Here is a 12292-nt window from a genome sequence, read left to right on the forward strand (position 1 = left end):
GCTGGAAAATCGGCGGGGTCTTCGTACCCTTAAAACTCACCCCCAGCCTTCGCGGCGTCCCCAAGCAGCGAGAGCGAAAGGGACGTTTCGCTCCGAGCGCGGCGGCGGATTCCCGGAGCCGCCAGCTCGCTTTTGTGCAGCACCACGCACCGAATCGGCCCCCGTGACCTACTTTAACTTTGCAAAAAGAAAAAATAAAAAGGCCAAAGTAGCAATCGAGGGGATGGCGGCCTCAGAGGGTGTTTCCTGAAGCAAAGCACCGCTCCCCACCGCGTGTGCATTCCCCCTTTTCTGCAAAATCCATCTAACAAGCACAGTTAGGAGAAAGAGGGGTGCAAGTCCAGGGCGTGCACACTGCAAACCCCAGCGGCAATGCACAGGAAAAGCCCCAGAGACTGTGCATGAGGGAAATGCAGAGTGCAAACCCAGGGCGTGCACAGGCCAAGCCACGGAGGCCGTAGACAGTGCAACGCTGCAGAAATGCAGAGTGCAACGCCAGGATGTGCACAGTGCAATGCCGGGGTGTGCACAGTGCAACGCTGCAGAAATGCAGAGTGCAACGCCAGGACGTGCACGTGCAATACCGGGCCGTGCACAGTGCAACGCTGCGGAAATGCACAGTGCAACACTAGGGAAATGCACAGTGCAACACTGGGATGTGCACAGTGCAACGCCGGGGAAATGCACACTGCAACGCCGGGACGTGCACAGTGCAACGCTGGGGAAATGCACACTGCAACGCCGGGGCGTGCACAGTGCAACGCCGGGGATGTGCACAGTGCAATGCCGGCGTTGCGCCCAGTGCAACGCCGGGGACGTGCACAGTGCAATGCTGGGGAAATGCACACTGCAACGCCGGGGAAACGCACAGTGCAACGCCGGGACGCGCCCAGTGCGACGCCGGGGACGCGCTCCCCGCGGCAGCCCCAGTGCACCTAGCGCTCCCCCCCCACCGTCCTCCTCCTCCCCGCCCTCGGGGTCCCCCTGACCTGAGCTCATGGCGGCTGGACACGCGCGGCCGCGGACACGCGTGGCGGCGCCGGCGCTCCGCGCGCACCCAGGGCCGCGCGCACGCGCGCAGGGCAAGGAGGCGCGCGGGGGCTGCCGGGACTCGTAGTCCTTTCCCCCCCTCCCCCCCGCTGCGGCCGGGCGGGGAAATGCACCGGGCGCTGCCCCAAAAGGGGCCTTGCAAACCCCCCTCCCCCCCCAGGAAATGCACCGGGCGCTGCCCCAAGGCCCTTCCCTGCACAGTCACCCCAGGGTGGGAAAGGAGCCCCTGCCCTGCTCCCCGCTGCACGACCCCCCCCCCCCACACACACACACTCCACCACTGCTCCTGCATGGAGAGCTCGGACAAGGGGGATTTTGAAGGCACCAACCCTAATCTCCTTTCCAAGGAGGGAGCAGCTCCCTGGGGAAAGCCTGGCTCTTCGGCGCCCTCCCCTGCCGCAAAACCGCTGCCAGAAGTCGGGCAAACCTGGGAGAGGTGGTGGTGGCGGGGGGGGGGGGGGGGGGGGAACCACACAGCACAGCCAGCACCCCCAGCTGTATGTTCTGTACGCTCCCTACGCAGCGGGGATCCCCAGCAGGGATGGGAGGACTTTACCAGTGGTGGCTGCTGCTCCCACCAGTGTCTTGCCACATGCCTGTACTCCCAGGGCCTCCTTTTGCTCCCTAGCAAGCGCCCAAGTCAGAAGAGACTGCAGAGCCTCAGAGGCAACCCTGGGTTTGAGCACACCCAAAACTACAAGCCAGGGACGTTTGGGATTCTAGTTGCAAATTTACTTCATCCCCCAAGAGTCAGGGAGAGACATTAATTCGATATTGTTAATGAAGTAGCAACTCCAATTTGTTCTTTACAGTATTTATTGTACGTGCAAACCTATGGAAACAGACAAACGAACTCCCTGTTGGAATCTTTTCCCAAATCAGATGCAAATTCCTTCCAGGTAAAGCACATTTGTGCGTTGCTCTTCCATTCGGGGAAACAGCATTACGCAGCGGCTGCCTTCTCTTTGTACGTTGCCATCATTTTCTTGATTTCAGCAATTGCTTTGCCAGGGTTCAAACCCTAAAAGCCAGAGAGTTCCAGTCAGTTTCCATGCGTGAAATCAGCATGTCAGAGTGCCCTCCCCCTTGCCTCTCACAGCAAACACAGCAAGCTCTCAGGTCTGCCAGCCCTCATTAAAAACAAAGCAAGCACTCAGCACTCAGTTTTAGAAGTTGGAGTCCAGCCTAGTGTCTTCACTAGGCTACAGCTATACACAACGGTCTGCTCCAGAGGCCAGACGGGCATTGTGGTCTGCAGAGACTCCTCGAGCAAGGCCTGCAGATGCAGATTCACCTTCCTCCAGCCTCAATTCACAAGGAAAGAGCGAGCCAGGCTGGATTTGAGTCGCACTGAGCCAGCGGGCATCAAGACTTGCAGCGACAGCACGCAAATGCTTGAACTCCTTGTCTGGGGCAATATCCCTACAGAAAGGGCTCTGCTGCAGATCTTACTGCCTCTGCTTGGGGGCCGAACCAGAAGCGCTCCCCGCTGTTTTAAGACAAATACCCATTCAACTACACAGGACCGGTTTTAATCAGCAACCCGAGGATCAAAGAAAAGAACCAGCGGTTGAGTGATAGGAACTCTAATACAGTTCAAGCAGAATTGAACACGCTACTTTTAGGTGTATTTGGAGATGACTTATGAGGCAATTTCCTGCCTCCAGAGAAGCTTCGCTGCAGTGTCGCAAGAGCTTGTTTTGTATTTCAGACTAGGGGGGAAAAAAAAAAGCTGTCTCATAGAGGGCACTAGGGAAGTGTCCAAGCACACTAAGTCACAGTGTAAAAACGCTCCCCGCACACAAACCACCTAGCTTTCCGAAGAAGGTTTTTATATTACACAGATGTCAATCACATGGCAAAAGTCCTTGCTCAATCTCGCAGCGCTGCTCCCAAACCAAGCATGCCTAATCTTGAAATGAGAGGGGGGAAAGAAAAATAATAATAAAAAAACAAGCGCCCCGCGACAGCGTCGCCGTGATTACCGCGGCAGCGCCGCAGGACAGTGCGCGAACAGGAAATCGCCCTGTCGCCCAGCTCCCCTGGCAGCCTTCCAAAGCTGATCGAGACAACAGCCAGGATTTAGAGCACGCGCCTGGAAACGTGTTATTATCCAGCACGTCTCCTGCTCGAGAAACCAAGCCTTGGTGTGCTATTTCTCCGTATTACGTGCATTCACGCATACAATGTGTAGCTACCATCTTCACGTTGAATCTTCACCTTTAGCTGAGCTATGGCTCAGATCATGAGCTGGCTCCCTACACAAGGAGGGAGTTATCTTTAGTCAGTGAACCACTTTTTAAACACAGAAAACGAGCGTGCAATGCTTCTCACAAACACCCGCATTCCCCAGTCTCGAGCATCTCGTTCTCCTCACATCTGTGATCTGCCAAACCAAACTTTTGCTTTCGTATTATTTTCATAGCTCAAGAAGAATTTTACTCCATCACCTGGTGCAACCAAAGTCTGCCGAGAAACTAGAACAGCTGGCAGGAAAATGCAGCAGGATTATCTGCCCCACAAGAGGAACAAGTCACTGCGAGACGAGGAAGAGGCAGCTCGGATTTCGGGAAACTCGCACAGGTCTCACTAGAAATACCAGAAAACCAACCATCTGGGACTGGCTCTTTTGGCAGGCCCTTAGCATACAACATACACTCCAAGAGGGCAGAAAGCTTGCTACAGCCTTCTGCATTACCCAAGTTGCACAGATTACATCACAGATTGTTGTTAGTGCTGAGGTTTGAGGTAGAATTGCTTTGTGGTGCAAAGATCATTGATCGGCTTCACGCAGGACTGACTTCCCCGTATCATTTCTGCCAGCATCCCTCTTTTGAGGAGGCTTTCAAACAGGATGCTTGCAAACGTGCCAGTAACCCCAAGAAAGAAATACACACAAAGGGTTCATACCTTAGGGCAAGTCCTTGTGCAGTTCATGATAGTATGACAACGGTAGAGAGAAAACGGGTCCTGAAGCTGTGCCAGGCGTTCCTCCGTGTAGTCATCTCTGGTGTCAATCATCCAGCGGTAGGCCTGAAAGTCAGTGTCACTTGACACACCATATTCTCCTCCAAGGTGTTGCAATCAAAATGATATACGAAAAGCAATGCCTAATTTAGGACTTTGGGCCCAGGATCAGGATCGCGCTGCCCCACGTGTGCTTGAAGATACACACGCTGCTTGTGCAGGTCCCACGCAACAAAGGGGACCCATCCTTACCTGCATGAGTACCGCAGGGCCCAGGTACTTGTCCCCATTCCACCAGTAACTGGGACAGCTGGTGCTGCAGCAGGCACACAGAATGCACTCGTAGAGTCCGTCCTGCACACAGGCGGGAGACCACAGTCAAGCCATGCCGCAAGCCGCAGGAAAGCTTTTAAAAAGCGATTTACACAAGGCACACGCTTCACTCACCACCTTCACCTCTACTGTCACAACAGAACAGCTCTGAAAAAATCTTATGCTAAAGAACCGTTTCTGGTGTTTGCAGAAAGCAATTCTTCTAAGTGGTCTTTTGAAACACGTCCTCCATTCTTATCCCATACACTAACTAGGTGCTTCAGAACAACAGAGAAAAGCAGACCCTGAAGAAAAAAAATGTGAGAACTGCTCCATTTTCCTGCCTCACTTGCTTCCAGCTTGTCCCAAAACGCTTGCAAGGAAAGGAACCTGCATGTAACCGATTAACAACGCAAGGAAGCGTTACAGAAGAGTAGACAGACCAAAGTCTGCCAAAAAGTCTAGGGAAAAAGCAAAGACCTTGCAGTTTATCATGTGTTGTGAAGGGATGCCCAAGCACTCACAGAGTGGCAATGGTATGAGCTTTTAGCCATCGTGCTCCCTTCATGGGGACAAAGGCCTTTGACACAGGCCATTGAAGAACCGAAACGTAGGCCTACACGAGGGTTAAACTGGGCAAAAGACAGTTAAACTCCAAAAAGCAGAGGTCTCTCAAGTCTGCTTTCCTGACCAACCCTCAAGTTAAATACAGTCAAGTCTGACTTAAGCTATATTCCTGAGGGTTGCTTGTCAGGGCAATAGTCTCACTGAGATACACGCCAGAACCCCTCCAAGCTTGTACAAACTCCACTGCACGAGGGTGGCTGCTTTGATATACTTTGGAAGACTTACAAAAGGACTGTTAACCTGGAATTACCGTCTCGCTCTAAACTTGTCTTATTTCTAATTGTAACACATCAAATTATTGAGAATTTGAAGAAAAAGGTGGGAGTATTTCAACTGACTTAAACCCAACACTGTTTCACATGTATGCGGGCTGTTCTGAAAGCAAGAGAAACCTCAGAAAAAAATATAATCAGAAAGATTCATGCATAGCACTCAGTTAATTTTAGGCTCACTTATTTTTGCTTAATTAAAAAAAAAGATTTCAATGATGCTGCTTTACAAAACATCATCTGAAGGGAGTCCTTGTAGAGGCTACCCATGCCATCAGATAACATGTAAGAGGAGGCGTGGGAGAACGGTCTTCTGTCCAAGGGCAAAACTTGGACAGAAATTCTTTCCAACTGTAAAATCCTGGGGCTGTTAAGACATCACCGCACTAGTCGCATGGTGCTGTTGACTTCTCAGGACAAGTCTATTCATCAGATGTTAACTGATGTACAGCAAACACTATAATGGAAAACTCTGAGACCACTGCAAAGAATCAGACTGCGAACTTACACTTTTTTTTTTCTTTTTTTTTTTAAAAAAAACCTCCTTTAACCAACCTTCCTCTTTGCTGTTCACGTGCAGCCCTCCAATATCTTTTACTGAAACCTAGTCTGCCTGCCCACTTTGAGCCAAGTCAGTGACAGTGCCGCAGCAGCGACTGCGGCAGAGCCCAGGTCTAGCTCTGAATCGTGATGTGACCAAAGGCTCCACCAAGACAGGTCAGAGGCAAAAGAAATTCTTGATTTAATGATGCTTACTGTGGGAGCAAAGGAAATCCAGACGAGAACTTACCAGCAATATAAACTTTTTAAAACCTGCCCATCTCCCAGCTGTTCAAATGGTGCAGATGCTTTGCTGAAGAGCTTTGATCCAACACCACCAAATCTCCCCAAAGCTTACTCCCCTCAAAATAACACAGTGCTCGAGACAGACATCCAAAGACCTACACCAACAGCAAGACTAAAGCATCTTGCTTGTGTCTTTACCTCCAAAAGAATTTAACTTTTGCCATTACTTTTCGGGCTGTAAAACCCAGCAAGTAGGGACCGAACAATGTAGCTAACCATGTTTCTGCTAGACAAGATAAGCATAGTGCTGAGCTTGACAACCTTATCCCGGTATAAAATGCAGTGTTCACACTTCACAGTGTTTTTACAGACAAATGCAGCTTCGTAGGGCACACAGCAGAAATGAGGTCAGAGTCCCCACCACGGCTGCATTCTGCATTTCATTAGCAAACGTTACCCCTAGCAATGCAGATACGCCACAATGCCACATTTCAGGGAGCAGATTCCACCCACATCAGGTTTTACACCAGACAGCTCTGTCATTAGATGAGACAGCACAGCTACTGCATGGTAACATTTAACCCAGGTCTTATCTGGAAGGGATTTCAATGGCAAAAAAGAAGCAAAAACCAGTTTCTGACGGTCTTCTATGGACTGCAGGTACTGTGCCTTGCCCTGTTTCGACTCATCCTTCTTCTTCAGGTAAGGCTCAATGGATTTATACTGTGCATAGAAGTTGCTCAGGTCCTAAGATTCAAAAGGCAAAAAGGTCACATGCATCATGTTGATCCATCATCCGCTATCATTTGAACAGTAAATGTTACCTTGTACATCAACCTGCCACATTCCTCCAAATGCAAACAGATTTAACCGCGGCTGCGCAGCTCAGACCCACCTATTCCACAAAGCATCGATAAGAATCAGATGCCAATTGCGGAATATTGATTTTGTCACCATCCCTCACATCATTCCTTTCCGATTCAACCCAAACCCCCTGTTACGTGGAATGGTGCAACCCTTGGTCACAAACTGACACTGACAGATACTCACTGGAACAAGATCCTTCACCACATACATATGGGGGAGAGGGTAGATTTTAGTGATCTTGCTGAGATCGGTGTCAATTTTTTTGGTGCACGCCAGCGTGTTTCCTCCAGCAATGTTCATAGCACAAGAACCACAGATGCCTGTTGGGGGGACACAAGAAAGAGCAAAACATTGGATGTATACCCTTTTATTTTACTTAGCAATAGATCCTCTTTGCCCCAAACTAGCCCCTAGGCTGTCTTCCATTTTTGCCATCTTCAAGAACCTCTGTATGTGACAGGGAAAATGCCTAAAGTTGCCACTGGGCTAAATGCGTCGCTTTTCAAATAAAGCGATTTCCACGTTCTTTCTTTGAGGTCTAAATGCACTGTCAATGTCAAACTTGCTTCTGCAGTGGAAGATAAGTGGTTCAGACAGCTCATTGCTTTCACATCGTATGTCAGCTAAGGTGCTACTTAAAGTGGCAGGGGGGACAGCACAGGTCGTGGTGGAAAAGTCTCATCAAGGACGTTTGTGGTGCATTCAGCTTTGTTCCCACGTTTGAAACGCAAAGCTGCACGGCTCTGAGACAGCTTGCACTGAGATTACAGCATGGGAACCAGACCATGCATCCCCCAGCAGCTCTACAATTGCAGTCAAAAGCGTCCCTAAAAGGTGGGAACATAAAATGAAGTTCCTAAGACAGAAACCTCTTCCCGTGCCTTCTGCAGCGGGAGACAGTTCTGCCATAAACTGAATTCATTAGTCTCCAAACACGAGAGGATAGAGATTCACAGAACAAGCAGCAGCACACATACGGCATGACAAACAGATTAAATGACACTACTGATGACCTCCCGGTAATACAGGGATCAGATACAGCAGTGGAAAGTGCAAGGTAACACCCTAGCTTTTACAGGAAAAAACATCACAGAATTGTCACACATAATACTCAAGCGAAGAGCTCAGGTATCCAATTCAGACCAACACGTATGAGAGGCATTATACTAGAAAGAAAACAAATGTTGAAAGGATATAACCCTAATTTCAGACGATTTAACAAATACTGGTTGTTACAAGGCAGACAGATATGCTGTTGCTCCTCGCAGCGGTGAGCTAGTCCTCCTCAGTGCCCAGTGTGTCGCCTAGGCATCTCTTCCCCTCATTGTCAAATAAAGAAACCAGCAACACCTCCACAAGGTTATTCCTCCCACCTGAGAAACTGTTCCAAACATTTTCCAGTCAACTAGAGGGAGAAAAGGGACAACTGAAGTTTGCAGAGCTGAGCCCACAAATAAGCAATAGGAACACATGATCGGATTTTTTTCCTACGTGGCAGAAAAAGACAAGATTGGGCAAGCTCAGCTTGAAGAATTGACTTCTGTTTCTCAGAGAAAAATATTCAGGGCAATTATTTTTTTCTGCTCAGGAACAATGTTTGTTATCTAAATATCACACACAGGAAAAAAAAAGACACACTTATAAAGTGCTTTCACACGCTATGCAGACTCTCCAGGAAACAGCTGCGCTTTAAAGATTGTTTTTCATTTAGTTCTAGGAAAGATATTTTTATGCATCAGACAATTGCACCTAAATTTCTAGTACTAAAAAAAAAAATGCACCACATTAGAGCAAAAACTCATTCCATAAAAGCATCCTCCCTTCCTGCATTTTCACAATTATTTCAAGGTCAGCACACTAACATTTTTCCGAACTACGACTTGTTATGGGGGAGAGAAACACCTCCTGGACTGGAAAGTCTTGATGCAGTTCAACAAACAGGTTGATTTGTACCCAGCTGAGATGGGTCAGTAGGGTCTGCCGTGTAAGACCACCTGACGGCCTTTTCTTTTCCTCATCAACCACTTTTCTTGACTGAAGGGCCAGAAAAGATTCCTGAAGCTATTCCCAGAAGCCACACTCTTCTCACTGCATCCATACGTATTTCAGCAGCAGCACCATATGAAGCAGCCCATACAATTCATCCCCATTCACTACCTTTCCCTCCCTCAGAATTTTGCTGTTAAAACTTCTTTTGCTAGATTTCCCTACAGAGCCTCTCACTTGAGGGTGGCAAGACAAACAACATTAGGATGGAAACAGGAGCAACCAGAGTTCTTTAAGTACATCAGTTATAGCTCAGTGTTTCATGAATTTGACTTCCGACTTCACTACTTGATTCGTTGAGGTATTTCACACACAACATCTGGAAGAGAAGAGCAGCAGAACATTGAGGTCTATCCCCAAGCTTTCCACTAGCTACATGCACACCACCACCTTTAGCTTTTACTGAGCAACAAATGCCCTTCAAGAACAATTTGCGGTTTAGCAGATTGAAAAAAAATCCTTCTTACCTTCTCTACACGATCTGCGGAAGGTCAGAGTGGAGTCAATCTCATTTTTTATCTTGATCAGAGCATCAAGCACCATAGGCCCACATCTATAACAGGAAACAAAGTTGGTGAACCTTTATAATTCCCCTCTGCGCCAATGCTGTCTCTCTGACATCTCACAAAAAAGAATCTGTAAGGAATTTCATCCCTATTCCAATCAAAAAAAAATATATATATATATATTCTTTTGCTAACCGCAGGCAATAACATAGATAGTTTGATCAGCAGTGTGACACACTAGCCTCAGCACACCAGCTCAGCCCAGGGTCAGGGTGGGAGAGAAGTAATTTCTTTTGCTGATGCCCTCAAGATCCGGCTCAGCTGTAGAGGGTTCAGACAGCAGAACTGAAAACCCTCAGCAAGTGCCTTGCTACCACTTCTCTCCTTTTCAGTCAGGTTTTGACAAGTCTGCCTATCCTCATTAGTCGAGAGGCAGAACACACACAAAACCAATCTTAGAAAGCTTATATAATCTTAAACACAGCAGACAAGGCAACGCCTAGAAATGATTAACCAGCGCACGTCACAGAGCAGCAAAGCTTGAGCTCTCTATCACACGCTCCTCAAGGGCAGAGGCGTATGCTCTGCATCTGAAGATCTCAGAACGGGCCTGAGGTGAGTTCTCTGGCAAGAGCACAGCAGTAACTGGAGCTCAAAGAAATCAGGCACGTGTGCTCAAGCAAAGGTTTCTATGCTGCACAGAAGACTGCAGCCTTCTGCAGAACTGTGGAAAAGCAAGAGCGTTCCTGGCTTTGGCTACACCAAAGCGTGCAAGCAGTTGCCTGCAAACTATGGAAATGATTTATTATTAAGCAAACTATGAGAAGAGTTTATAAAGCCTCTATCTTATCTCCCAGATCTGGGACCGCGAGCTACACTTAAACTGCGGTTCTCTTTTGAAACACACCTCCAAATTCATCATATAAAGAGAGCATATTAAAACCATGAACATCCTTGAGTCTTCAACATGAGTCAGGAACACAGGTAAAGCATCAAAGAAGTCATAAAATGAAGTTACATGAAGTTAACATGCTCTAGGTGACCCAGCTTGAGCAGGGAGGTTGGACTAGATGAGCTCCAGAAGTCCCTTCCAACCTTACCGATTCTATGAAGTAGGTGATGGAAAAAAAAAAAAAAAAAAAAAAACACACAGCTGCAGCAAGATTTGCTTCACCTGGAAGCAACATTTGGTCTCACCAACACTGCAGATGAGCTGCTCTGTAACATGACTGAGGCACCACTTCATGGCCACTCTAACAGGGCTTTAACAGTCACTGAAGCCCAATAAAAGTATTGGCTCCTTCATCTGTTTGCTCAAATGCTTCTTAACCACTCTCCCTTACCATTTGTCATATAACTACCAGTGTGTACAAACAGTCCTGATGAATCCACCTGCCAGCTAAGCCAAAGAACCTTCTCCCTAAACAGATAGACTCACTTATTCAAATCCACTTCGTATGTCTGCATGCGGGGCTTGTCCCCAGGCTTATCAGGATCCCATCTGTAGATGGCAAATTTCTTGATACGCGATGCTGCCTGCGAAGCTGGAGCGGCTGCAGCTGCTGTCTGTGCTCCCCGACATATCTGCATTTAAACAGAAGCAATATAGCCTTTAGATCCCTCCAGCTATCTTTCAGTTGGGAAAGAAAATAACTAGAGGCCATGTACTTCAGGGCAAGAACTGCAGGATCCATCGCTGACTTGGCATTTGAACTTCGGCAAACCCAGAATTATCCCCGTCCTCCTGAAAAGGAAGCGACTCTAGGGAACATCTACCTACAGCTATGTGAAGCTACCAACGCTCCTACGAAGAAATAAACAACCGCAAAGCAAGATATCGCAAACATAAACACAACATCCCCTTCATCAGAGCAAAAGCACCTTTAGGTACACACTCCTCCCCTTACATACTTTTGTGCATCTCAATAATTGATATTAACTCAGCAGCAAGAATCAATCCCCAACCTGCAGAACTGGTGAAAGGACTCATGCAGCTTTTTGAAAATCCTTCCGAGCCAAACACAGCATTGCAAACACAGACTCCACGAAGGGCTGACACACTGTTCTCAGACCCAAGAGGAGCTGCCTCACCACAGGGGCCCAGGCTCCAAAGAGCATCAAGCTGCTGGGGCCACAGGAGCCACAGCACACACAACCACCTCCGACCTGGCACAGCCCTGCAGCGAAAGGGCAGCCCGTACCTGCCGCTGCAAGGCCTACTCCTTCCTCAGCAAGCCTCTCTCGGCCCCACATCAGCCCCCAGAAGCTCCCAGATGCTTGGCTGCCCAGCCAACAAGCAATCCCCTTCCCCCCAGCACTTCCCAGCACCTCCTGCCCCATCCCAGCTTCCTCCGAAATGGCCCCACACGTCTCCCCCCCCCGCCTCCATCTTCCAGGCCCCTTCACAACCTCTCCCACACTCTCCAGCCACGCTTCAACCCCCAGCTGCCTCTAACTCACCCCCAGACCCTTTCCTACTCCCTCTTCCCCCCCCTCCAGACTCTCTACAAGCGCTTCCCCCCCCCGCCCCCTCAGGCCTTGCCTGCCCTGGTGCAGCCTGCCCGCCCCCCCCCCCCCCCCGGGCCCCAGTCCGGGCTGCCTCCGACCGCCTCGCACCCGCCCCCAGCCCTTTGGCCTGCCTGCCCCACAGCACAGCCCCTCCCGGCCCCTCACCGGCGGCAGCAGCAGCCGCCCCGGGAACCTGTGCCTCAAGGAGACCCCGACAACGGCCGCCGCCATCTTAGCGCTGGCGCAGCTTCCGCCTCCGAGGGCGGAAATAACCGCCCAGACCATAGAGAGAGGGTGTAGAAGGGCTAGCGCGGATTCGGCGGGCGGCCATTTTGGGTGCGGCTCAGGCCGGCG

General features: G+C 49.4%; 1 protein-coding gene across 1 annotated transcript; it reads right to left on the minus strand.

The window, feature by feature from the left end:
• Window positions 1-1848: 1848 nt before the first annotated feature.
• Window positions 1849-12196, minus strand: SDHB (succinate dehydrogenase complex iron sulfur subunit B). Its single transcript, XM_062593193.1, has 8 exons — window positions 12104-12196; window positions 10869-11014; window positions 9392-9477; window positions 7062-7198; window positions 6642-6758; window positions 4270-4371; window positions 3961-4083; window positions 1849-2071 (listed from the first exon to the last, which is right to left on the minus strand). Exons 1-8 carry the CDS (start codon window positions 12167-12169, stop codon window positions 1994-1996), a joined length of 855 nt encoding a protein of 284 aa, XP_062449177.1. The 5' UTR covers window positions 12170-12196; the 3' UTR covers window positions 1849-1993.
• Between the last annotated feature and the right edge of the window lie 96 nt (window positions 12197-12292).

Source organism: Rhea pennata, chromosome 22, assembly GCF_028389875.1.
Source record: "Rhea pennata isolate bPtePen1 chromosome 22, bPtePen1.pri, whole genome shotgun sequence".
Classification (NCBI taxonomy): Eukaryota; Metazoa; Chordata; class Aves; order Rheiformes; family Rheidae; genus Rhea; species Rhea pennata.

Coding starts and splice junctions, on each gene's coding strand:
- SDHB (XM_062593193.1), bottom strand. CDS start 12,169: ATGGCGGCGGCCGTTGTCGGGGTCTCCTTGAGGCACAGGTTCCCGGGG. Junction 7,199..9,391: donor CCGCAGATCGTGTAGAGAAG/GTAAGAAGGATT, acceptor TCCCCCCAACAG/GCATCTGTGGTTCTTGTGCT. Junction 6,759..7,061: donor TGGTGAAGGATCTTGTTCCA/GTGAGTATCTGT, acceptor TTTGAATCTTAG/GACCTGAGCAACTTCTATGC.